The following is a 27,450-nucleotide window of genomic DNA, read 5'->3' as shown; positions in this document are numbered from 1 at the left end:
CCAGGAACCTTTGCACGTCCTTCTTGGTCTTTGGTGTTTTCCATTCCAGTACCGCTTGAACCTTGCTGGGATCCATGGCCAATCCCTTGTCAGACAACCGGTACCCCAGGAATTCCACCTCCCTAGTATGAAACTGACACTTCTCCAGTTTCACCCACAGCCGGTTTTCTCGCAGTTTGCTCAGTACCTCTCTTACATCTCGCACATGCTGCTCCTCATTCTCTGAGTACACCAGGACGTCATCTAAGAACGCTACGCAGTTCTTGTAGAGCAATGGCCCCAGGACGTGATTCATGAATGATTGAAAACAGGCGGAGCCTCCTTGTAATCCGAAAGGCATAACGAGGTACTCAAACGCCCCCAAGGGGGTGAACATAGTGGTCTTCCACTCATCCCCCTTCCTCACACGTATCAAGTTATATGCCCCCCTAAGGTCCAGCTTGGTAAAAATCTTCCCTTTTCTCACCTGTGTCAGAATGTCATCAATTCTAGGCATAGGGAAAGTCACTGGTTCTGACACTGCATTCAGGGACCTGAAATCACACACAAGTCTGGGCTTGCCCGTGTTTTTTTTGTCCACAAAGAACACTGGACTGCCCCCCACCGCTCGTGACTCTCTGATGAAACCTCTCTTGAGATTCTTGTCAATGAACTCCCTTAACTCCTGCATCTCACTGTCTGACATTGCATACAGCTTCCCCACTGGCAATTGTGCTCCTGGGAGTAAGGTAATTTGACAGTCAAAGGGTCTGTGCGGGGGCAATTTATCCGCTTCCTTTTCGCTGAATACGTCAATCAAGTCAGCGTATTGTGGTGGCACCTTCCCCTTGTCCATCACTTCCACCCCTGCTAGAGTGGCCCTGCTGCCTGCCTGGGCCTCTCCCTCCTTGCAGTGTTCTAGGCAATGTGCTGATCCAAAGGAAACCACGCGCTGATGCCAGCCTACTAGCGGATCATGTAGTGCCAGCCAGCTCATTCCCAAGATAATAGGGGCTCCTCCCAGGGTGGCTACGTTAAACGCTATCAGTTCTGTGTGCCGTGCCACCCTCATTATCATTGGTACAGTCTGTTGGCTCACTTCTCCTCCCAACAGCTCCCTCCCATCAATCGTGGTAACCTGCAAAGGCTTACTTAATGGGATAGTCTGTATCTGGTGCTCAGCTGCAAACTCCTTACTCATGAAATTACATGAGCTACCTGAGTCCAATAGCGCTCTTATCTTTAGTGGGTGTCCGTTTGCCAGTTCCAGCAACACCTCTATCACAAGTGCTGGTCTTGGGGGTTCCGGCGTGGGCACATTCACTACTCCCTGGCCTGGCTGCTGTGCCCTGATGTTGGCAGCCAGGCGTTGGCTTTTACTTGCTCCTTGATTTCTTCTTCCTCCTTTCCCCCAACAGTTCCTGCCATCCCTTGCCATTCCTTCCTTTGCGGACAGACTCTGGCAAAGTGACCTGGCTGTTGGCAGAGATAGCATCTCTTGCCGCTCTTTCCCTCCTTCTTCCGCCCTTCACTAGTGTTTGAAACTGTGCGCGCGCGCGCTGCTCCAAGTTCCATCGGCTCTGCTGGCGGGAAAGGCTGCTCCGGAATCTCTGGAATGCGGAAGTCCTTCCAACGTTCCCCCTTTCCTTCCCGCTTTTCCAAAGCTCTAGCCTCCTGGCGTGCTCCTATGGACAGCGCTGATTTAGTCAGCTGGTCCATAGACTCCGCCCTAGGCGCCCGGGAAAGTTCATCTTTCACTGCCGGAGAGAGACCTTCTTCAAATAGCATTTGAATAGGTTCACTAGCAAGGTTCCACCCCAGTCTATGAATCAGCATGGTGAACTCAGTCCAGTACTCACGTACAGATCGGCTCCCCTGTTTACAAGCCATCAACTCCCTGCGCACCATCCCCTGCTCAATCTCGCTGGAAAACATCAAGTCCATGGCGCGAAAAAACTTCCTTGTGTCCTTTAAGATTTCATTATTGGCTGCCATCAGGGGGCGAACCCAGTCCCTCGCCCCTCCCTCTAGATGGCCAATCACGTACGCCACTCTAGAGTTCTCATCGGGGAAGTCATCAAACAGTAGATTGAGAGCATATTGCATCTCTGTTCTAAAGGCTTGATAGTTCCTGGGATTCCCCCCAAATTTCTGCACCAATCCAGGCACCCTTCTGGCAAGTGGGGTGGTTTTCCCCTTATCTGCATCTTGAGCCCTCCTCTCCTCCAGCCTCGCCGTTTGCAGTGCGAGCTGGACCTCCAACGCCCTGTACCTTTCTTCCAGGCTTGGATCTGCTCCAGCTCCAGCTGCCCCGGTTCCTGCTGGTTCACTCATGATGCCCTCTGCTTGCACAAACAGCTTTCGGAGACTGTCAGATTGCTGTGATGGGATAATGAGCTGCTTGTGCGTAAAAGCTTGATCCCGCTGGGGTTTGGCCGGTCATCCAAACCCAGGCACTAACGGAGCCCCCAAAAGCATGACTCCGTCAGTCGCTGGTAGAATCTGACAGTGGGCGTCTACGGAATTTACGCCAACATAAAAGCTGTTTGACGGACATGCGCTTTCGTGACTCTCTGCGTGACAGTTTCCGGCGAAGGGAGGGAATTCCTAAAGGGGGTCTAGTTACCTCTTCACTATTCTCACTAGAAGCGTCTGAGAGCCTCCCCTCCGCTGTAACTCCTGCACTCCCCCTACTGGTTCCTGCTTCTGCTGCAGAGTCTCTCCTACTCTGCTGGAGCCTGTCCAGCACCTCTAACTCCGATGGCAGTTCCCTGACAAATAAAATTCAAAAATCAAGATCAATTAAATAATCCCCAGGGCTAGTTGGCTGAATTGGACCTAGGAGGCCAGGGGAGAATTAGCTGAGGGGTCTGAGCGGGTGATCTTTATAAAAGGGGAGAGGGAGGGAAGAGAAGGGGGGGGAGAGATCAGGCTGAATTCAAATCAAAGGCCAGGTGGAATAGCTGTTTTACAGGCCCGACGGAAGGAGGTTAAATCCTGAAGGGCCCTAGTCTCATGGGACAGAGCATTCCACCAGGTTGGAGCCATCACCGAAAAGGCCCTGGCCCTGGTGGAGGATAGTATGAGTTCCTTAGGGCCCGGGACCTATGGTTATTCATGGACCTTAAGGTCCTCTGAGGGGCATACCAGGAGAGGCGGTCCCGTAAATACAAGGGCCCTAAGCCACAAAGGGCTTTAAAGGTCAAGACCAGCACCTTGAACCTGACCCTATACGCCACCGGGAGCCAGTGCAACTGGTAAAGCACTGGGTGAATATGCTCCCATGGCAGGGACCACGTGATCACCACCAATCAGCTGATCGGGGCTGAATTCAAGTCCCGCTTACATCAGGCAGCTCCAAATTTTGGTGTCAAATTTAATGGTGTCAGACTCGGATCACAAGCCCTGCTCACAGTCTTTGCCTGCCCCACACCTGGTGTCACGTGGTGTGGTCATGGGCTGGCTCAGGTTGATAGATCAAGGACGCATCTTCAAAGCCCAGCGGAATACCAACACAGATAGGGGCAACTCATATTTCAGCAGGCAGTATATTCGACAATATACTCATTACAACAAGCTAATACTGTGCTTGTTAGTCTGATCTTAATGCCCTTACTGCACTATGGGCAGAAAGTCCGGTCTTTAGAGAAGTACTGTTTTGGGGGGACAAGAGGCGGGCAGGTGTGGAGGACTCCCTGGTCCTGAATGGGGTAACTGTGCCCCTGAAGGACCAGGTGTGCAGCCTGGGAGTCATGTTGGACTTGCAGCTGTCCATGGAGGCGCAGGTCAATTCTGTGTCCAGGGCAGCTGTCTACCAGCTCCACCTGGTATGCAGGATGAGACCCTACTTGCCTGCGGACTGTCTCGCCGGAGTGGTGCATGCTCTGGTTATCTCTCGCTTGGAGTACTGCAACACACTCTATGTGGGGCTACCTTTGAAGGTGACCCGGAAACTACAACTAATCCAGAATGCGGCAGCCGGTCTGGTGACTGGGAGTGGCCACTGAGACCGCATAACACCGGTCTTGAAAGACCTACACTGGCTCCCAGTATGTTTCCGAACACAATTCAAAGTGTTGGTGCTGACCTTTAAAGCCCTAAACAGCCTCGGTCCAGTATACCTGAAGAAGCGTCTCCACCCCCCTTGTTCTACCCGGACGCTGAGGTCCAGCTCCGAGGGCCTTCTGGTGGTTCCCTTACTGCGAGAAGCCAAGTTACAGGGAACCAGGCAGAGGGCCTTCTCGGTAGTGGCGCCCGCCCTGTAGAACGCCCTCCCACCAGATGTTAAAGAGAACAACAACTACCAGACTTTTAGAAGACATCTGAAGGCAGCCCTGTTTAGGGAAGCTTTTAATGTTTGATGCATTACTGTATTTTTATATTTTGTTGGGAGCCGCCCAGAGTGGCTGGGGAAGCCCAGCCAGATGGGCAGGATATAACTAATAAATTATTATTATATTATTATCTTTCAGGTCTGGATCCAGAGCAGTTTTGAACTTTATAATTTAATTAATTAAACTTGTATACCACCCTCTACCTGCAAGTCTCAGGGCCGTTCACAGTATAAAATGACAATACGAAAAACACAAAATGTGCAATCAGAATAAAAGCAAAACCAACCCAATAAACACGCCCCCCCCCCCGGAACTGTAAAATGACCTTAAAAACACGGTCAGTGGCTAACAGGCATCATGCAATAGCTGCAGCCTCTGGACCAACAACAAGGGAAGCCCCACACAAAGTATACGGCAGTAGTCTAAACGTGAGATTACCCAAGCTACAGTGGCCCAGAAAAGGGTGTAGTTGGACCTGGAGGTGGTGCAATGGGTCAGTGCGCCTGGCGGTTAACCTGAAGGTCAGTGGTTCGAGCCCACTCTGGGACAGCTGTGGGCAGAATTCCTGCATTGCAGCGGGTTGGACTAGAAGACTCTGTTGACATTTCTATTCCACCTTAAGGCATGTGGAATTGTTGTGTGTCACATGTCTGTTTACATTCCAGCACAGCTTGCTGGGAACTTCCATTTGTGTATAGCTTTTGCTTTTGCTGTTCTCTCTGAGACGACATGAGAGAGAGACGACATGTTTCTTTGTTCTGATTGACAGTATTTTTCGCTCCATAAGAGGGACTTTTCCCCTCCTAAAAAGTAAAGGGAAATGTGTGTGTGTCTTATGGATTGAATACAGGCAGGAAAAGCCCCCAAGAGCCTCACACACGCTCCGTGCGGCTCTTGCGGGCTTTTCCCCCGAGGAGGCCAGTCAGTCCCTACTCCCTCCGCGGGGAAAAGCCCCCAAGAGCCGCGCACCCTTTAAAGAGCGCACGGCTCTTGCTGGCTTTTGCGGGAGGTGGGGGAAGGGACAGAGGGCAGCCCCTCAGTCCCTTCCCCCACCTCCCACAAAAGCCCCCAAGTGCCGCACTCCCTTTCACAAATCGTGAGGAGGGAGAAAAGCCTGCAAGCGCCACACACACGCTCCACGCGGCTCGTGAAAGGGAGCGCTGAGCTGGGATGCATACAGGCTCCGCTCAGCGCTCCCTTTAAAAATATTTTTTCCTTGCATTCCCCCTCTAAAAACTAGATGCATCTTATGGAGTGAAAAATACGGTATGTTTAATAAATCTGTAGCTGCAGCATGACTTACACCTCACGCCTACTTCTGTGTGCAACCCACACTCTGCTAATTGCGTGCCCTGGCTTTTGAAGTTTGGGTCGCTGATTTACATCGGAACACGGGCTGATGGAAGGAGATGTCCGAGCTGGGCTTGCTAGCTGGCATCCCGGCCCCTCTGCATGTCGACAGACCCTCGGGTCCCTTCCCTTCTCTATGATTCTGTGACACACCAGCTGAAGCTGGCACTCTTTCAAACAGACCACGTGACTCTCCTTGGCTTGGCATCTCTGTTCCCCTGCCTACTCCACTTTCAAGTTAACCAGACACACCAGGGAGAGGCAGTGTGGTGGTTAGGGAGAACCAGGCTAGGACCTGGGAGACCAGGGTTCGAATCCCCACCCAGCCACTAGGTGACCTTAGGCCAGTCCCTCTCTCAGCCAGGCCTTCTTCTCCTCAAGTTGTTGCATGGATAACATGGGGAGAATTATGGATGCCACCTTGAGGTCTTTGGAAGAAAGGTAGGGCGTAAATGTAATATATAAGAAAGAAAGAAATATATTTGCACTCACGCTTGTCCCTCCAATATGATTTCACCCGAGTCTGGGCTTCCAGTGCCATTTACAAGGGCCACCCCATGGATATTTTCGTTGTGTCAACACCTTACAACCACCGCGGGGCCCAAAACACACCCACAGACACCCACAGAGTCAGCCTTAAATCTCCCAACTGCAGAAACAAAAAACCAAAAACCAGCAAGATCCGTACCCAGCCATCACTTCTAGGTGGAGTTGGCCGGAGACCGTCAGAAATGCAGGGACATCAAAGAAATGGGGGTTTTCTCCAGGTTCTCTCTCTTCATTTGCAGACTGCAAGAATAAAACAAAACAAAACGGGAAACTGTTGATTAGCTCAGGGGTAGGGAACCTTCAGCCACCTCCAGCCCAGAGCACAAATTGCATGCCCAGGGTTCAAATCTGGCCTGCGAGGCAGTTATCGGCAAATCACATCCACCTTCCCCACACGTGATGTCCTGTCTGACACAAAGCATGTGCTGTAATGATGGAGCTACAGCCCCTCCCTGATGGAGCTGCTTCGCTGCGATGTCTAGAAACCGTGGTTTGTTCAAACAAAGGCTTGGTGTGATATCCGCAGTACATCAACCATTGCTAGCCTCCTTTGGAGGCTACAGCACAACAGAAGTGAGTGTACAGATCAGATGGAAAACAGGAGGCATCAAGCAGCCGTAAACTACAGCATGTTGGTATGTGCAGAAGCCCCAAACCACGGTTTCCATTTCAACTGTGGTTGGCACCAACCATAGTTTGGCTGAACGTCTGAACGGTCACACACGTGGGCACTTCGCTTTGCATATGGATCCCAGGGAGTGGGGTGACAGCGGAGAGACTTGCACCAGTTGTGACTTCCCAGTGCGAAATATACACAGGAGAGCCACTGTGGTGTAGTGGTTATAATGAGGATCTGGGTTCAAATCACCCCTCAGCTCTTACGCTCCCCGGTTGACTTGGAACCTGTCAGCCGAATCAACTCCACAAGGTTACTGAGAAGATAATACATTTGGGGTGGGTGGTGTCTGGTTTCCAACTTTGTGATATATCACGATATACAGTTGTACTTTGGTTGATGAACGCCTTGCAACTCGAACGTTTTGGCTCCCGGACGCCGCAAACCCGGAAGTGAGTGTTCCGGTTTGCAAACATTCTTTGGAACCCGAATGTCCGACGCGGCTTCCGATTGGCTGCAGGAAGCTCCTGCAGCCAATCAGAAGCCATGCCTTGGTTTTCGAACGTTTTTGGAAGTCGAATGGACTTCTGGAACGGATTCCATTTGAGAATCAAGGTACGACTGTACTGATATATCACAATGACTGAAATAAGGATGGATTTATATAGAAGCACTGGCTAGCTTCAGTTTCCCCCACAATGTGACTCTTGCATGGCACCCACGATTTGCAATATATTGCTAGGTCAAAAATTATGAAACTGATATCATGATATGGACTTTAAACTGGTTTTGGAAGCTACATCACCCAGCCATAAAATACAAATCATGATTCACGATATATTGCCAGGTCAAAAAATATGAAGTCGATATCACAGTATGGACTTCAAACCAGTTTTGGACAATATATTGATGTATCACCCAGCCCTAGTATTCTGCTGAGGTCTATGGAGGATAAAAAGATTGTTTAATGGCGGCATGTACATCATACATGCATTGCCCACATTTCCCGAGGAATAAATGTGAGTTCTGCATCGTGCCTAAAAGCACCTGTGAGCTAGGGAAAACGCTGTTATCCTTTATCGAGACTCAGTTTTGCGAGTCTCAGCTTAAAGGAAAACTACAACCGTGCCACACATACACAGACACACTCCTAAACTTCCTTTTGAACAGCTCTCACGCTTAGCACCAGAAGAACATTTATATTCGGGAGAGTTTAAATGCACAGTTCTGCTGGGGGCGTTGGGGAGAGTTCCCTTGGAAGTAACTGATGAAAGAAAGAAAGAAAACCCTCTCTTTGAAGAGCCACAGGTGCTGTTCACAGACATGGAAGGAAGGAAGGTTTCGCGTCAGGATGAAAACATCTGTCACAAAAATTAAAACAAAGAGCAACGTTTTCAAGAAGGGGCTTTTCGTTTCCTTGCAACGGCCACCGGTGAAGATTGAAGAAAGCTTTCAGGCACTCGCAAAAGGCAGGGGAGAGGAAACAAAAGGCGAAAAGATGAAATATTGAAGGATTCTTTGGGTTTCTTTTTCAAACGCCTTGCCTCAAAAGGAACAAGACAATAACACGCCTGCTATGCTGCGGACGCCAGAAAAGGCCCTGGATTGGAAAGGAAAACGAAGATTTCACTCTCCGTTTGCAGAAACAAACAGAACTTTCCATTCAACCGCATCCCTCAGTCACCTGAGACACCCAGAGAAATAGGAAAGCCAAATGGGTCTCTTCCTAATATTTCCCCTTCTCCATGAGGTGAGATATTTGTAGCAGATAAGGGGGGGCAGAAATACATCAACGGCAAGAGAAAGCCACAGAAAAATCAGAGCTCTTTCTAAAGGGCTGGCTCCATGTTTGATGAGAGATAAAATGTAGTGTTCTACAGCGGACACTAAAAACTCCTTTTTTGTAACTCAAGGGCCACACTCCATTCCGTACAACCTTCTGAGGGCCACATTCCGATGGGGAATGGAGCCAAAAGCCAATGTGGGCGAAACAAGAAGTGTAAATTTAATATTTGTACAGCTGCCGGGGGGGGGGGGAGGTAAGGGTTCTTATGGGAGGGTATTATCTTTGGCGGGGGACATGAGGGGTACAGTGGTACCTCGGGTTGAGAACTTAATTCGTTCCAGAGGTCTGTTCTTAACCTGAAACTGTTCTTAACCTGAGGTACCACTTTACTTAATGGGGCCTCACGCTGATTTCTGTTCTCATCCTGAAGCGGTCTCATCTGCTCAGTCTGCCAGAGCCTGCCTTTGTCCACAGGGGAAGTCCCTAACTCACGAGGCTTTGAGACCCATTGGCTACCCTCACCTGGTTTAGCTGGCCAGTCGAAGCCGTTCCTGGAGTGTGGCTGCTGTCACACGCTGACAGTTTCTAGGAGCCACAGGTGAGAGCTGAATTCAGGGCACGGACCAAAGGTAGACAAACTACAGTGGTACTTCAGGTTACAGACGCTTCAGGTTACAGACTCCGCTAACCCAGAAATAGTACCTCAGGTTAAAAACAGTTTCAGGTTAAGAACAGACCTCCAGGATGAATTAAGTTCTTAACCCGAGGTAACACTGTACAGCGTCTCCATGTTCAATTTAGAGAGACTTTTACACTTCATTTACATTCAGTATAAGACACTATTGTCACAGACGTTGTGCGGCTGGGGGGAAAGAGGGGAGAGATGATGATTTTTCGTTCTGTTGCACAGTTTTTGTGTTGGCGTCATTTGGGTAGGTCCTTTATTGACATATCTATTCCTTTTTATTGGCTTTGCTAGAATTTGGAGGGTTCAGAGCCTGTTTGGTTGCCTTATGGTTAGTTTGCATGTGTGAGGTTTGGAGAGGCTGTAGGGTCAGATTAGCCATTTTGATTCGTATGCTGTTGGGGAAGGGATAGGTGTTGTGTTGTACATTTGGTAAAGGGGAGCCACAATTTCTCCCTGTGCTACTTTAAATTTGTTGGTTTAGAGGGCCAGACAGAGAGAATTTGACTCCTGGGTCTGATTCCCCCCACCCCCAATTTAGAGAACAGTTTGATCAAGTTCTGCTCCAATATAAGCTTTAAACACCTAATGCTACCCACAAAATACCTGTTACTTTTCACATCCTCCTCCATCCAGGGGAATGGATGGCAGATGGCTTTAGTAAATCCTCTCTGCTTCTTGGGGTGAAAGCGCTGTCAATACACAACAGAAGAGCTTGGAGCAGGAGAAGGCTTTGGAGACTATCTCCAGGCATAAAGAACAATCCCGAGTCAATACCTGTTTTGTGCTTTCCTCTAAGTGATAGAAGAATGATTCCCTTTGATGTCCGCCTTCCCGGTTCTCTTCTTAAAGCTCAAAGGAGGCATTTGGTTTTAGGGCAAACAAAAATGGTTTCATTTGCTTCTAAGCTTTATTATTGAGGGGACGTGGGTGACGCTGTGGGTTAAACCACTGAGCCTAGGACTTGCCGATCAGAAGGTCGGCGGTTCGAATCCCCGCGACTGGGTGAGCTCCCGCTGCTCGGTCCCTCCTCCTGCCAACCTAGCAGTTCAAAAGCACGTCAAAGTGCAAGTAGATAAATAGGTACCACTCCGGCAGGAAGGTAAACGGCGTTTCCGTGTGCTGCTCTGGTTCGCCAGAAGCGGCTTAGTCCTGCTGGCCACATGACCTGGAAGCTGTACGCCAGCTCCCTCAGCCAATAAAGCGAGATGAGTGCCGCAACCTCAGAGGTCCCTTTACCTTAAGCTTTATTATTATTATTATTATTATTTGCAGGAATTTCGCTCCCCCTCCTGCAAAAGGGACACAGAGGCATGGATCAATGCCCCCTTCGCTCACCCCATGGAATACCTGCGAAGGTGCCTCTGGAGGGATTTTGGAGGAGACGTTCAGTGTGATGTGTCACACCGCGGTGCTCTTCAAACTGTGTTGATGCTTCCCTATGTTTCAAAACCAGTTTGTCGTGTGACACTGTTGCTGGTGGGAAACACACACACACAGGCTACCTACGGGACCGTCTCTCCTGGTATGTCCCACGGAGGACCTTACCGTCTTCAAATAAAAACATATTGGAGATCCCAGGCCACAGGGAGGTTAGGCGGGCCTCAACCAGAGCCAGGGCTTTTTCGGCCGTGGCTCCTATCTGGTGGAACGCTCTGTCACAAGAGACCAGGGCCCTGCGGGACTTGACATCTTTCTGCAGGGACTGCAAGACAGAGCTGTTCCACCAGGCCTTTGGCCAAGGCACAGCCTGACCCCCTCCTTTGGTAATCCTCACAGAACTCTAGCCCAGTTGGTTGCCATTAATTTGATTTTAGAATGCCGTGTTACTTTTATTGTTGTTAGCTGCCCTGAACCCAGCTTCGGCTGGGGAGGGCTGGATATTTTTATTTTTATTATTATTATTATTATTATTATTATTATTATTATTATTATTATTATTATTATTATTTGCACAAAGACTAAGCCAAAAATGAGGAAAACTTCTGCACATGGAACAAGTCAGATAGGGTTTGGGGATCCTGTACCCAGTAGTGATGTAGGGAAGTGAGAGCTGGACCATAAAGAAGGCTGATCGCCAAAGAATAGATGCTTTTGAATTATGGTGCTAGAGGAGACTCTTGAGAGTCCCATGGACTGCAAGAAGATCAAATCTATCCATTCTGAAGGAAATCAGCCCTGAGTGCTCACTGGAAGGACAGATCTTGAAGCTGAGGCTCCAATACTTTGGCCACCTCGTGAGAAGAGAAGACTCCCTGGAAAAGACCCTGATGTTGGGAAAGATGGAGGGCACAAGGAGAAGGGGATGACAGAGGACGAAATGGTTGGACAGTGTTCTCGAAGCTACCAGCATGAGTTTGACCAAACTGCGGGAGGCAGTGGAAGACAGGAGTGCCTGGCATGCTCTGGTCCAGGGGGTCATGAAGAGGCGGACACGACTAAATGACTAAAGAACAACAACCAAGAGAAAATGTGGCTCCTCAGGCAAAAAAAGAAAAGAAGAAAAAAAAAAGAAACCAAGAAGAAAAAGTCGGTCCCCAAAGAGGTTGGGTAGCCATCTGTCAGGGATGCTTTAGTTGAGATGCCTGAATTGCAGGGGGTTGGACTAGATGACCCTCGGGGTCCCTTCCAACTAACGGATTCTGGCTTATTTATTGCTGAATTATCAAGGGCCTTACCTCTACTTGAAAGATTTCCCCGGCTCCTTCACAGTCGTTTGAAGTAATTATCGGCGTGTGAACATGCAAATATCCATTATCCTAAAAATAAAAAGTTACAAGTTACTGATGGACGACTTGAGTGTCTGCCCAGATAAAGGACTGAATGTGGTATACTAGAATATTGGGACCCGAGTTCAGATCCCCACTCACCCACGAAGCTTACTGGGTAAACTTGGGCCAGCCTCTCACTCTCAGGCTAACCTACCTCTCAGGGTTGCGGTGGGGATTAAATGAGGACGGGGGGGGGGGGGACATGTACATACGTCCCCTTGAGCTCCTTGGAGGTAGGGTGGAAGAGAAATATACCATATTTTTCACTCTATAGGACGCACCGGACCATAGGAAGGGGAGAAGAGGGGAAAAAAATTCTCCCCCTCTCTGCGCAGCGTCCCTTCAGCAAAGCGGTAGGAGAAATGGAGCCCCTTCCATTTCTCCTCCCACTTCGCTGAAGGGGCGCTGCGCAGAGAGGGAAAACTGTGCAGCGCCTCTCCAGCAAAGCATAGCCTGGAGAGCAAGAGTGATTGGTGTGTACCGACCCCTCCCGCTCTCCAGGCGGATATCCGCAAGCCTTCGGAGCGCAGCGGGAACTCCTGCTGCGCTCGGAAGGCTTGCGGATAGCCGCCTGAAGCCCCCGGAGCGCAGCGGCACTTCGCGCTGCACTCCGGGGGCTTCAGGCTTCTCCTTTTTAGCCACGGGGCTTGGGTGGGGGACCCCAGCCCCCAGAACAGGTCGGGGAGCGGCAGCAAGGTTGCGCGCAGCCTTGCCTCCGCTCCCGGAGCTTGCGGGGCTGGGGAGACCCAAGCTTCCCCCAACCCCAGAACAGGTTGGGGAGCGGCGGTCCCTTCTCCCTCCTGGGGAAAAGCCCGCAAGAGCTGCGCAAAGCTTGTGTGCGGCTCTTGGGGGCTTTTCCTGCCTGCCTCCCCCCTGCATTCGCTCCATAGGATGGACAGACTTTTTCCCTTAGTTTTTAAGAGGGAAAAAGTGTGTCCTATGGAGCAAAAAATACAGTAATTTAAAGAAGGTAGGGAGACATGCAGGCTCAAACGTGCACTTGCAAACTAACCACATTCAAACATGGCGCTTGGGAAATAAGCAGGCAACAGGATGTGAGACTAGGGAGGTCTTTGGTCTAATCCATCACGGCCCTTCTTACGTTCTCCCCTATTGTTTGCTATTAGTAGACAGCGATTCAGAGGTAGACTGCCATTAAAGCTGGAGGCTCCATTTAGCCACCGTGGTTTGCAGCCAAATGCCCTCAGGCTTCCCAGAATCATCCTGCTGGCTATTATTAAAAACAGGATGTAGGATGAGATGGAGCCTTGGTCTGATCCAGCAGGGCTTTTTTGTGTGCCAAGGGAGACAGGCCCATCAGTGGAGAGAGGCTGGATTTTAAATGCAGCTTTGCCAGGACTCTGGAATAACTTCCCAGAGGAAGTCCACTTCTATGTCTCCCCTGGGTCTTACAAATAAATGCAAACATGCCTCTCTCTGGTCACTCCTTGCAAATCACCCCCACCCCCTCCAATCTGCATTTGGCTTTGATTTTTAAAAGTTAACTATATTTGTTTTTTGTTTTTTTTTATTCAAAATTATAACAAGACATATTACCCAAAAACGTATCATCCTTGTTTCACCCCCCCCATTTTTCCTCCCTCCCCCTCCCACACAAAACACCACCCCACCCCGACTTCCCTCAGTTCCAGTCTTTGATTTCTCTAAAAATGTTGTTTTCTGCATGTTACAAAGTTGTATAGATCCTCAAACTATTTAGCTGATTATTATCAATAAAAAGTTTGTGAATGTTTATTCAAAACCTGCCAAGAAGTCCAGTTTGCTTTGTTGTGTCTTCATATAGTTTGTAAAGGGTTCCCATTCATCCTTAAAGTCACAGTTATCCTTGTCCCATAGCTTATATGTCAGTTTTGCCAGTACTGCATAGTCCATCAATTTTTCTTGCCATGATCCTTTAGTTGGGTTAGGGTTAGTTGGTTTATTTTTCTTTTTTTGCACTGGAGACATTTTGAATGCTTTGATTACCAACCCCCAACCTCAACAACGTGGAGAAATTTAGCATAAAGAAAAAACATTTTGTCTGTGTATCGATTCCAACTCTACAATTCAAGGATACTTCCCCACGCAAGCACAGAATCAGCCTGCAGAGAGATCTCTAGGAGGCCTGGCAAAACCTTATAGAGTCAAGGCCATTATTCCTCCTTCTTAGGCGATCACTCATAGCCAAGTAAGATTGTCTTCCATGAACACGGTCTAAACAGGGAGCCTGTAAGTGACTGTGAAGGTCAATTCTGGATCCATGCGTCCTTCCACAGTGGGGACATAGGTTTCTTGGCCGGTGTTGATCACGGTGAGGGTTTGCCAAGCGTGCCTTCCTCTTAACACGTTTCTCCCTTTTGTCCTGAGTTTGAGGGTCTTCAAAGCCAATGACACCTTAATACAGTGGTACCTCGGGTTAAGAACTTAATTCGTTCCAGAGGTCCGTTCTTAACCTGAAACTGTTCTTAACCTGAGGTACCACTTTAGCTAATGGGGCCTCCTGCTGCCACTGTGCCGCAAACTTTTGAAAACTAAATAAAGAAAAAAATTTAAAAAACAGTTTTTTTTAATCCATCTGAAGTAATAAACACGCAAATACTGCCACCCAGTGTTAAGAGACTGCATACCGTCTACAAAATTTTTACACATCACTTGGGAAGACAGGCGAACTAATGCCAGTATACTGGAAGAAGCAAAGATCACCAGTGCCGAAGCAATGATTCTTCAACATCAACTTCAATGAATTGGTCGTGTTGTGCGGATGCCTGATGATCGCCTTCCAAAGCAACTACTCTATTCTGAACTTAAAAATGGAAAGTAATGCTGGTGGTCAACAAAAAAGGTTAAAGACTCTCTCAAGGCAGATCTAAAATATATATAGAATAAACACTGACAAATGGGAAACACTGGCCTGCATGTGCTCCAACTGGAGAACAGCCTCTACCAAAGGTGTCATGGGTTTTGAAGACGCTCGAACTCAGGACGAAAGGGAGAAGCGTACTAAGAGGAAGGCATGCTTGGCAAACCCTCACCGTGATCAACTCCCGCCCGGAAACCAACGTCCCCACTGTGGAAGGACGTGTGGATCCAGAATTGATCTCCACAGTCACTTACGGACTCACTGTTAATATCATGTTTATGGAAGACAATCTCAATCGGCTATAAGTAATCACCAAAGAAGAAAGAAGATTACTGGGGGGAAATAATACATATCTCATCAACACTTCTTTATTTTATGTACAACCTTTACAACAGAAAACACATCCAAGACAAAACAGTATATAACAAAACTTTGTGTCTCATATTTTCGTTTGTACTGATTCTTCTCAGATGCCCTTATTTTACTATTCCTTAATATTTGTCTCCTTCTTTTGGTTCCTTAACCTTAATCTCTTAGGTCCCATATATATCTTTAACCATTTTTCAATTAATGCCCTCACCTCTCTCCCTGTAAACCTGTTGCTTCCCCTCACCCATGTGTGATCTTCTTTACATACTGTTGTTGTTTGTTGCGTTAACAGCTGTTTATATTTGTTGTTCCATATTTGTTTTAATATCATCCTATAACCTTGCACCCTTTAAACAACTTAAAAGAAATAATACATATCAAAATACATGCCAATCATAAACTAATGAAAAGTAGTCCCTTCGTTAGAGATGCCATTTCCCCCAAAAGCAGGCTAACCTCCCCGCACACATGAGAATGTGAGGTCAGGTGTGGGGCAGGTAAGGTTGTGGCTGGATCAGCTGGAGAGGAAATGCTTTCTGCACGTGCTCAAAGACACACTTCATCAATGCACACTGCAGGTGCAAGCTCCGGCTAGCTGCAAGGTTCGGCTCAAGTGATTGGATTGGATTCACTTGAGCCGAACCTTGCAGCTTTACCTTTCCTGATTTATGAGGCAAATCAGCATGATCTGGGTAAATTCTTAGGTCTGAAGAGTGTCTTTGAGCATGTGCAGAAAGCACTTCTTCACTGCTGGCTACACAAAATTAACGTGCACACTGGGGACTTCAAAGAGGGGCTCCTCCAGGCTTCACAAGCGAGACCCCTGGCACTCCTGATGTTCTAAATTTTAAGCACTGTCTCCTATACACTGTCTCCTAGACACAGCATTATATCTGCAAGGTTCTCTTCTTGAGTGGATCAGCAGGAGAACTGGACTGCAATGCGAATCTGTGCTGGAGGCCTTTTGTGTCGAAAAACCTCGTCCAATACACGGTATTTAAAACATGTTTACTCACACATTCAGTTCACAGATGGATCCCTGAAGGCAGACTTAGTTACAGAGTATATACATGTGGAATCTATCCCATATGGAGATAGTTCCTTTGTCCTCTGTTGGCTGAAAGCCAACAGAGCATCTCTAGCTAAAAAGATCCTGGTCCAGCGATGGAGAAGGTCAGAGAGCAAGCATTGAAAAGGAAGTGTGCTGCGTGCCTTGCCTTCTTGTTACCTGGGCAGGTAAGGTCACACCCACCTCTAGTCATATGCAAGAAGTACGTCCCAGCCAGGAGGAAACAGGAGGTTTTCGACTGGCTGGACCAAACATCCCTTTGCATGTCCACTCTAGGAAAACAAGGAATGTTGTACTTGACTGCTATCTACATATCACATCCCACACAGGGTACCTTGAAAAAGGAGTGAATTGCAGCCGTGGCTTCGCTGCGGAGTCTCAGTAGTGCGCCCAAGGAATTGGTTCTGCATCGGACGTGAGGGAACTGCCTGAGGTAATCCAGCGGGTGATGCGTTTTGTACTTCAGTGGGAATGACTAGATGGGGAAGCAAGGAAGAGACAGCAGAGTAAGCTCAACTTTACGACTCACTTGCATCCCTTGGTAGAAAAGGCGGCATGGACAGATGGGCAAAATGAGTGATTAACAAGGAAAAGGGGGGAAAAAGAACCTCAACGTTCAACTTTCTGAAAACACTTATTTCTAGGCAGCTGGTAATTCTGCCATAAAAATTTGATTTAATTTACTGACACAGCTATAGCTCCCTTTGCAAAGAATCTTACAGTAACGGATATAAATCTTCATTTAAAGATCCAACAATAATTATCAATTATTTCTGAGTAAGAAATATTAGAGACTAGAATCATTATCAGAGGTGGTCCCATCTAAGAAGTAAAACAATCAACATGGTGTAAGAGGAAACAATCACACTCAGGGCCAGTTTGGAGAGAAGATGGACTGGATTTTCAATTAATGATCCTCTTGTTTAAAATATCTATTTTTTAATTATGATTCTGTCACTCTTGTATTGGTTTGCTGGTCTCATTGGTGCTGTTGTGTTAGTTTTTAATAGTTTAGATATGGATGTTTGCTATTTCAAAATAGTTTTATGTTTGTTGTGAGCTGCGTTAAGAAAACTATGTCTTGAAAGGCGGGACAGAAATCTCTGAAATGAATGGAGGCAAAGGAAATATTCACCAAAAAAGGAGAATTAATTTCTCAGCCATAAAACTCAATAAGCTCATGTTTGTTGTTGTTTAGTCATTTAGTTGTGTCCAACTCTTTGTGACCCCATGGACCAGAGCACGCCAGGCACTCCTGTCTTCCACTGCCTCCCACAGTTTGGTCAAACTCATGTTTGTAGCTTCGAGAACACTGTCCAACCATCTCGTCCTCTGTCGTCCCCTTCTCCTTGTGCCCTCCATCTTTCCCAGCATCAGGGTCTTTTCCAGGGAGTCTTCTCTTCTCAGGAGGTGGCCAAAGTATTGGAGCCTCAGCTTCAGGATCTGTCCTTCCAGTGAGCGCTCAGGGCTGATTTCCCTCAGAATGGATCAGTTTGATCTTCTTGCAGTCCATGGGACTCTCAAGAGTCTCCTCCAGCCCCATAATTCAAAAGCATCAATTCTTCGGCGATCAGCCTTCTTTATGGTCCAGCTCTCACTTCCATACATCACTACTGGGAAAACCATAGCTTTAACTGCACGGACCTTTGTTGGCAAGGTGATGTCTCTGCTTTTTAAGATGCTGTCTAGGTTTGTCATTGCTTTTCTCCCAAGAAGCAGGCGTCTTTTAATTTTGTGGCTGCTGTCACCATCTGCAGTGACCATCTGCAGTGATCATGTTTATAAGCTCATGTTTATTCACCCTTAATTTGAATTTATTCTGATCAGCTCTTTCAGCACACTGATCAGCAGGCTGGGAGGTCACTCAGACGCTGTACCCCTGAGCCACAACCATTTCAAATAATATACCCTGAGAAAACCAAAGAGAACACCTGTACAGTTTAAAATATGGCTTATCAGCTGTAATCCTGTAAAAAATCTCTCCAAAATAAGTCCTGCTGTGTTTAACGAGGTTGACTCCTAGGGAAACAGGCATCAGATTGCAGCTTGAGTTTCCTACGATGATGAAAAAGCATAAATTTATAAACCAGGCATATCCTGCAGTTGGGAAGAGTTGCACTTATTGCTGCAGATTTCCTAGGTGGTGGACTTGTAAAAGAGTATTGGGAAATGATTCATAATAAATTGAAAAAACGTTTAGAGAAGATTAGAAAACGTTTATTGAGTACGTGGGAAATAACTGTGTACAGCTGAAAACGTTGGCAGCATGAAGATAAACTCAACGGTGTAAATGAGTTACAATGGATGTAATAATGGAATGTTGAATTGTACAGTTTCTGTAAAATATGGATGGATTTATATGTAAAATGAACCATGGAAAGAGAAGAAGGGAAATCATTAGTATCTTAAGGATGTAAAAATGAATACTTACAATTGTAAAACAGAAAATTTAATTTAAAAATTACGTTGCACTTACCAGGACATCGCAAGGGCCCACCACACGAATGTTCTCTGCAGCCAGCTCGACATTTTGACGTTTATGAGGACTTTTTATCAGTTTCCCATGGACTTCGACAGAACTTCCAAACGTCAGATCGCTGGGGGAAGGCAATCAATTGCTCATAATGTGAATTTATGACACAAAGGCCATTTTCATACTTTTAAAAAATAAATAAATGAGATTTTATTAAAGCTTTTTCATAACACGATAAAATAAGTGAAACTAATCTAAGTAAAAACAAAAGCAAAAGCAAAAACAAAAACAAAAGAAAACACCTAAAGAACCTAGGAAAAACTACGGAAAAAGGATTTAAAGTTTACCGCATGTTACTGAAGGAATTTTTTTATGAAAATGATATATAGGTGGCATAAATTAGCTAAGGGGGGACACGGGTGGCACTGTGGTCTAAACCACAGCCTCTTGGGCTTGCCGGTTGGAAGGACAGCGGTTCGTATCCCGGCAGCGGGTTGAGCTCCCGTTGCTCTGTCCCAGCTCCTGCCAACCTAGCAGTTTGAAAGCACGCCTGTGTAAGTAGATAAATAGGTACACTCTGGGTGGCTTTCAACAGAACATTAAAAACAGAATAAAACTTCAAACATTAAAAACTTCCCTAAACAGGGCTGCCTTCAGATGTCTTCTATAAGTCGCATAGTTGTTTATTTCCCTGACATCTGATGGGAGGGCATTCCATAGATGGATAGATAGATAAATAAATAGATAGATAGATAGATAAAAAGTTCAACAATTTTTGGAGTGTCCTGGTTTTTACTTTTTGAAATACAGCAACTCTAAGGTTTAGGGAGAAATCAGAATACAGTGGTACCTCGGGTTACATACGCTTCAGGTTACATATGCTTCAGATTACAGACTCCACTAACCCAAAAATAGTACGTCGGGTTAAGAACTTTGCTTAAGGATGAGAACAGAAATCATGCAGCGGCAGCAGGAGGCCCCATTAGCTAAAGTGGCGCTTCAGGTTAAGAACAGTTTCAGGTTAAGAACGGACCTCCGGAACGAATTAAGTACTTAACCTGAGGTACCACTGTATGTAGTGGAAAAGAATGTAATAAAATGCAGGGTCAGGGAAGGGGAGTCTATATTAATTGCATGCTTTTTTATATTTGAAATATTGTTATTGCTTCAAGTTTTAAGTAAAAATGGAAATAAGGGGGGGGGGGGGATAAAAAACCGAAAGGATATAAAGTAGAAGAGAGAAAAAATAAACAAGGACTTCTGATTACCCACCTGTCAGTTACCGTATTTTTCGCCCTATAAGACGCACTTTTTCCCCTCCAAAAATGAAGGGGAAATGTGTGTGTGTCTTATGGGGCGAATGCAGGCTCCTTGGGTTCAGCGATAGCAACGCGAAGCCTGCGCTCCGGAGGCTTTGCGTTGCTTCCGCTGAAGCCAGGAGAGTCTGCTCTTTGAGGCTGGCGGTGGGGAAAGCAGCGCTTCCCCCATCGCCCGCCCCAGAGGATGGGGGGCAGCAGGAAGGCGCGTGACGCCTTCCCGCTACTCTCCATGCCTCCTGTGGGCTTTTGCGGGAGATGGGGGAATTCCCCCACCTCCCGCAAAAGCAGGCAGGGGCTCCGCGGCTTCTGCTGGCTTTTCTACGGGGGGGGGGGGGGATTCCCCCACCTCCTAGAAAAGCCCGCAGGAGCCACACACCCTTTAAAGAGCGCACCGCTCTTGGGGGCTTTTCCTAGAGGAGGCAGAAGGGACTGACTGGCCGTTTCAGTCCCTTCTCCCTCCTGGTCGAAAAGCCTGCAGGAGTCACGCTGGGCTCCTGTGGGCTTTTGCGGGAGGTGGGGGAATTCCGCCACCTCCCACAAAAGCAGGGAGAAGGTCTTGGAGTAGCGAACAGGCTGCGTGCAGCCTGTCCGCTGCTCCCAGAACTGCAGGGGGCAAATCATATTTTTTTACTTGATTCCCCCCCCCCCCCCCGAAAACTAGGTGCGTCCTATGGGCCGGTGCGTCTTATAGGGCGAAAAATACGGTACATAAAAGAAATTATTCAAACTATTCACTCTAGAACGAGACCCACTAAAAAGCTCGAAACCCCCACTTAAAACCTGAAGTGGGCACAGCCCATTCTCAGTTGCCAACTGGCTGCATGCATGGGCAACGGGCCCCAATTCAGCAATTTCTGCCAACCTGGGTCCCAATCCTGGGTCAGCGACCACCTGCAGGTTCTCTAACGAGGAGCCGTCGTTCATGTGAACAAACAGAACGTCTTTCTGGGAGCGGACGGAACGGACCCAACCCTGGAAGCAGAGGAGAGAGAGAGGAGAAGCTTGAATCAGACATTTCTTTAGCCTTCCTGGCAAGCCAGCGAAGGACCAATGAAATACCGTGAAAATCCCTGAAACGAGAAGCAATTGACTATAAATATTATCTTGTGGAAATCAACTAAAGATCAAAAAGGTAAAGGGAAGAAAATTAGAAAAACCAAAATACAAACCTCCTTTCACTGAACTATTCTGTTTCCTCAGAAGGAAATAGAAAAATCAAAAATGACCAAAATTCTATTTTAGGTTTTTCTAATTTTTTCCCCTTAAGCTTATTGAGCGCTTTATTATGAGGTCATGCTCACATCCTAGGCAAGAACACACCAAAAAGAGCATGGCTGGAAAGGGGCGTGGCTTAGGGAGGGCGCGGCCTGGAGAGACTCCCAAGGGCCACACAGAGAAACCCGGAGGGTCACATAGGACAGCCTGCACAGGGCTGGATTTAGGTCTGATGAGGCCCTAAGCTACTGGAGGTAATGGGGCCCTTTATATGTCCAGCTGTCCTTTTTCAATAACAAATTGTCACTGCTTTTTGTTGAATATATGCTATATGGTAATTTATGGACCTAATACGTATCTCAAGCCATTTGCACATAACCGTCCATGCAGAATGTAGGCACCCTATATATAGAAATGATCAAACCAGTGATATTTTAGGGAGCAGGATAGCAGGCGGGGCCCATGACTTATATCATAGGAGCCTACACAACACAAAACACTATTGCTGTATGTAGGTTTTATGTTACCGTATTTTCCCCTCTATAACACGCAGATTTTTTCTCCTAAAAAGTAAGGGGAAATGTCTGTGCGTGTTATAGAGCGAATGTGTGGTCCCTGGAGCCGTTTGTCCCAAGTGCATGGCAAAAATCAGGCAAAAATCATATTGCGCCGTCACGGAGGAGAGGAGGCTGCTGCTTTCCTGCATTCTGCCTCAGGGTCTTACTGCCCACCCTGTTCTGTTTCGGTTGCTGTTTGCTCAGATGGAACAAAGAGCAGTGAAATCCCCTCCAGGCAACCCCTCCCCTCCAGGCAAGCGGAGAGGAAAGCAGAGCGTCCCTGCTCCGGTGCTGCTGCTGCTGCTGCTGCGTCTGGGGACTCGGCAGGCAGCGGAAAACATGCAGATGAGAGAGAGAGAGAGAGAGAGAGAGAGAGAGAGAGAGAGAGAAGGCTGGCTTGAGTGGGTGGGTGGACTTTTGCCTTCCTTCCCCCCCCCTTTAAACCCCTCTCCTGCATTCTTAGCCAGCTGCTTCTCCGCACACCCCTCTCGTGCTCCTTGTCCCTTCTATATTTTTCCTTCCCTCCCCACTTAAAACGTGGTTACAAAGCACGGATCCACATGGATCCTCAGGATCTTTGCATTGGGTCAGCCCAAATTCACCATCAGAGCACATAGCATGTCCATGGCTACAGCCTGCCCTCCAAAAATCATGCACCCACTGTTGCCTGGGGCTGCAATGGTGCAAAAACGTGGTTACAAAGCATGGATCCACAGGGATTCTCAGGATTTTTGCATTGGGTCAGCCCAAATTCACCATCAGATCACATGTCTGTGGCCACAGCACGAAGCACAAAAATGATACATCCTCTGTTTCATTCAGAATGTTTTTTCCCTTGTTTTCCTCCTCTAAAAACGATGTGCGTGTTATGGTCAGGTGCGTGTTATAGAGCGAAAAATACGGTATTTGTTTTTTATCTTCTATTTTGGAAATGTACACCCAGTTTCTCCCCCTTTAATTTTTTTGGGGCCCCCCAAGAGAGTGGGGCCCTAAGCTAGAGCTTGTTTAGCTTATACATAAATCTGGCACTGAATATGCATTGTCCTGAGCTCCTCAGAGTAAGGACAGGGTAAATGTATGGTTTTCCCAGTAGTGATGTATGGAAGTGAGAGCTGGACCATAAAGAAGGCTGATCGCCAAAGAATTGATGCTTTTGAATTATGGGGCTGAAGGAGACTCTTGAGAGTCCCATGGACTGCAAGAAGATCAAACCTATCCATTCTGAAGGAAATCAGCCCTGAGTGCTCACTGGAAGGACAGATCCTGAAGCTGGGGCTCCAAGACTTTGTCCACCTCATGAGAAGAGAAGACTCCCCGGAAAAGACCCTGATGTTGGGAAAGATGGAGGGCACAAGGAGAAGGGGACGACAGAGGACGAGATGGTGGGACAGTGTTCTTGAAGCTACTAACATGAGTTTGACCAAACTGTGGGAGGCAGTGGAAGACAGGAGTGCCTGGCGTGCTCTGGTCCATGGGGTCACGAAGAGTTGGACACGACTAAACAACAACAACAAAAATGTGTGGCAAGATACAAAACAAGCTTCCAAACTACCCCTCTCCCTTGCTTGCCGTACCCACCTGGACTTTAATGTCCTGCCCTGCTGGGTCTCGGACTTCCAGCGCTTCTCGAACTCGGAGCAGTTTGGGAGTTGCCGCATGCTTGGGGCAGGGAGCAGAGGAACAGCGGCGGAGAACCAGGCGCACGCAACGCGCCCCAAACATCCTCGCTCAGCTCCTTCTTTCAGCCGCTTGCAACCCTGCAAAAAACCAAAACCCGAAAGACCCAAGACCCCTCTGGTTACTCAGTTGTGCACAGGGGGAAAAGGTCTTCTGATATGATCAAACAGTGCGATGAACTCAGCTAGGAACTCTGCCTCTTGTGGACCTAATAGCTATTCAAAACCAAAGACCCTGGCAAGATTACCAGCAAGACGTTATAGGTGAAACGTTTATCAGAGAGCGGGACATATATAGTGTCTATGTAAAAGAACATTGTCAAAAGATCAATCTGTCGGCAGGTACTGACTGAGCTTTGGTGTGCAAATAGAATAATTTTATTAAATAAAATGGATAGTAAATTAAATAATAGTCATACCTCGGTTTACAGACGCTTCGGGTTGTGCGATTTTGGGTTCCGCACTGCGCCAAACCTGGAAGTACCAGAACTGGCTAAATCGCACTTTGCGCATGTGCAAAAATGCCAAATTGTGACCCATACGGGCGCACACACGGCACTGCGGGTTGCGAACGTGCTTCCCACACGGATCACATTTGCAACCCGAGCGTCCACTGTACTGAGAAAGTAAAGTTTAAGCACGTGTTTAGGTAATTCAATTTGGGAATGCAAGGGGGAGATCGGAAGTCTCACAAAATTTAATTACAAATGGGTATACAAAGCAAGTATGAATAATTGTTTATTTTTTATTTTGCCTATAACATCTATTGTACATTTTGTTATAAAGTTTTAAATCAATAAAGCATCTAACAAAAAAAGAATAAAAAAAGAACCAAAGACCCTTTAATTCACCTTAATAAAGTGATTTTTGTGATTTTAACTCCAGCCTCTTGCAATGTATGTGCGTGTATATATATATATACTGTGTGTGTGTGTGTGTGTGTGTGTATATATAGTGTGTGTGTGTGTGTGTGTGTGTGTGTGTATATAGTGTGTGTGTGTGTGTGTGTGTGTATATATATATATATATATATATATATATACAAATGCTGCAAGCTACCCTGAGTGGTGTGTTTATATCTAGGTAGATCTTGTCTTACGCATATGGTACGCTCCTGGCTATTGTGCACATAAGCAAAATTGCTTAAAGCCAGAACACCCCTTAGAATATTGCAAACATCCCGGAAGTATAACACTAGGCAGCTGCATAATAACATGGATCATTCACAAAATATAATTATAATTCAGCCTCTTCCATGTGTGCCATAAGTATGCATACAGGCAGTGAGAGGTGCGAGCTTGCCTTGGCCGGGAAATCTCATTTATATTGGGTCGAATTTGAGGCCAACAAGCTCATCTCCTCTTCAACACAAAGAAGCCTTTCTCTTTTCTGATCTTTCACAGTTGTAAGCATGGAAAACTCCCTTTTCCCACCACTAACCCCTCCAGATTTCCCGCTGCAGGCTTTCAAATCCATTATTCCGAACCTCCCCTCTCCCCAAAATGCTCTTTAGGAGGCCTAGCAAACTGCCTTATACAAAGCCAGACCATTGGTCCACCTACCTTCGTAGTGCCTGCACTGACTGGCAGCCGCTCTCCAGGCTTTCAGCCTGGGTTTGCCCCCAGCCGCCCTACCAGCTATTGCACCCGGGACCTTCTGCATACAAAGCAGGTGTTCTGGCGCTGAGTTGCATGCGGCCCTTTGCAAAATGCCTTAGGCAGAGCTTAGTCATTGGTCCACCTACCTCCATAGTGCCTGCACTGACTGGCAGCTGCTCTCCAGGCTTTCAGCCTGGGTTTGCCCCCAGCCGCCCTACCTGGCTATTGCACCCGGGACCTTCTGCATGCAAAGCAGGTGTTCTGGCGCCGAGCTGCATGCGGCCCTCCGCAAAACGCCTTAGGCAGAGCCTTGCCATTAACCCCCCCATCTCAATAGTGCCTGCACTGGCTGGCAGCATTCTCCAGGATTTCAGATAGGGAGACTTTCCCAGCTCTGCTTGGGGTTGCACGGGGGGCCTTCTGCACGCATGACAGCTGCCCCACGGAGTTACAGCCCTTCTAACCCCAGCCCTCTTTTGCACAGCCCTCCCCAAACTCACCTCCTCTGCTCCTTTCCCCAGCTTGCTCCCAATTCTCCCCGATGCACGCAGACCAACCGGCTGCAAAGCATGCCAAAAACTCATGCAGCGCGCACCCGCGTCTTCCCCTGATCTCCCGCTTCCTCCAGAAGGGTCGCCTGGCAGCCAATGGAGGCTGCCGGTTTGCAAAAGCTCAGCCCATCGGAGATAGGGAACTCTTTGCGGAAGTTGCCCCTTGGTCTCTAGCTCTCTCCAGCGCAATGCATGACGGGAGATGTAGTTCCAAGAGCTCAGAGCGCCTGCTTTCCTTTTCACTGGGAGCAGTTTGTTTGGGGGATGCAACGTGAGAATGGGGACGGCGCCCGCGGCAGAGCTAGGACAGCCGCATTAAGCACGTCGAAAGCATTTTAAGCACGCTATCCCCCCGCATAAATAATTTCGATTAAAGATTTTCTTGATTTACAAGAGAACGTGCAATCTCCCTTTCCCCACCCAGATCCCAGAGTCTCTAAGTTGCGTTCCATGTAAAACGATTTTGTATTTAGTATAGGGTTGAAGGTGGAAGCGAGGGGGGGGGGGATGAAATGGTGCGTGGTAAACTTAACACACTATTTTTCGTTTTTCAAGCTTGGTAGATAGGGAGAAAAAAGCTTGGCACAGCTGCTTTTGCCGGATTGATTTTGTGTCGTACTGGCATTGCAACTTGAGTGCAAATACAACTTGTGTGTTTGTTTGAGTGCACAAACAACTTTTGTGTGTGTGTGTGTGTGTGTGAAGGTTTAATTCAAAAGTTTACTTGCAGGACTTTCTTTAAACATAACTAAAAAAAATGTGTATTTGTATCTGTGTATCTGAAGAAGTGTGCATGCACACGAAAGCTCATACCAAGAACTGACTTAGTTGGTCTTTAAGGTGCTACTGGAAGGAATTTTTTTTGTAAAAAAAATGGTAAAGGATACATCCAAACAGTTCCATATCTTATGCGTATCCACCACAGGCTGAGCATCTTCTTAGAAATAACATAAACTTATAATTTGGGGTTTCAAAATGTAAAAGCCAGGACACCCCAAAAGTTGAGCTTTTTTAAAAAAACAAAAACACCAAAAAACTGAATTTTCGGTTGACTTCTCTAAGATCCAAGACAAAAACCGCCTTTCAGAAATTCGCCTAGATTGAAATTCCTGTAACGCCCAGGATAACCTGACAGTATGGCAGCCCTATGTAATCAGAGCTGACAAACATAGCTCTTTCTCTCACACAAATTTCTTTTTTTTATAATATTTTTTATTAGTTTTACGAAATACAGAAAAAAGAATAAAGAGCATATTATAAAAGTAGAGAAAGAAAGTTACAAATTTTCTTGTTCTTTTTTCCAAATCTACTGGACTTCCCCGCGTCCTCCCAACCCTGCATTCTCTGTGATACATTACATCAGCAATTTGTTAACTTGTTTCAATACTTGTTGTATCTTTCATTTTATCATGTTACCCAATTTCAAATATATTATGACCCAAATCATGTACGTTTTCATTTTAACACAATAAAGTTGTTTCATTATTCTATCTCTGACTTCTTGTACCTTAATTTCCATTTCTTTAGTTTAACATTACTGAAGCTAGAATTTCCTAAAAGGTGCGTTTTTTAACATTCATACAACTTATAATGTTTTTCCAAATAGTCTTTAAATTTTTTCCAGTCCTCCTCGGTTGTTTCTTCTCCCAAGTCTCGGATTCTGCCAGTCATTTCGGCCAGTTCCATGTAGTCC

The 27,450-nt window shown here is 47.0% G+C and overlaps 1 protein-coding gene across 3 annotated transcripts in view; it reads right to left on the bottom strand.

Moving 5' to 3' along the window:
- Positions 1 to 25,896, bottom strand: part of NARS2 (asparaginyl-tRNA synthetase 2, mitochondrial) — a 45,253-nt gene extending 19,357 nt beyond the window's left edge. The window contains exons 1-7 of one of the 3 annotated variants that reach the window (XM_083736930.1): positions 25,707 to 25,896; positions 23,511 to 23,689; positions 21,023 to 21,132; positions 18,845 to 18,965; positions 16,703 to 16,843; positions 11,978 to 12,058; positions 6,352 to 6,452 (exon numbers count right to left, since the gene is read on the bottom strand). In XM_083736930.1, the coding sequence (XP_083593056.1) occupies positions 6,352 to 6,452; positions 11,978 to 12,058; positions 16,703 to 16,843; positions 18,845 to 18,965; positions 21,023 to 21,132; positions 23,511 to 23,654 (698 nt within the window). In that variant the 5' untranslated portion in view covers positions 23,655 to 23,689; positions 25,707 to 25,896. Of the gene's footprint in view, positions 1 to 6,351; positions 6,453 to 11,977; positions 12,059 to 16,702; positions 16,844 to 18,844; positions 18,966 to 21,022; positions 21,133 to 23,510; positions 23,690 to 25,424; positions 25,522 to 25,706 lie in introns of those variants that run through there. The other 2 variants (XM_083736932.1, XM_083736931.1) reach the window with 2 other exon arrangements.
- Between the last annotated feature and the right edge of the window lie 1,554 nt (positions 25,897 to 27,450).

The sequence above is a fragment of the Podarcis gaigeae genome (assembly GCF_964106915.1).
Source record: "Podarcis gaigeae genome assembly, chromosome: 4".
Taxonomy (NCBI): Eukaryota; Metazoa; Chordata; class Lepidosauria; order Squamata; family Lacertidae; genus Podarcis; species Podarcis gaigeae.
This window is presented reverse-complemented; position numbering and strand designations above follow the sequence as displayed.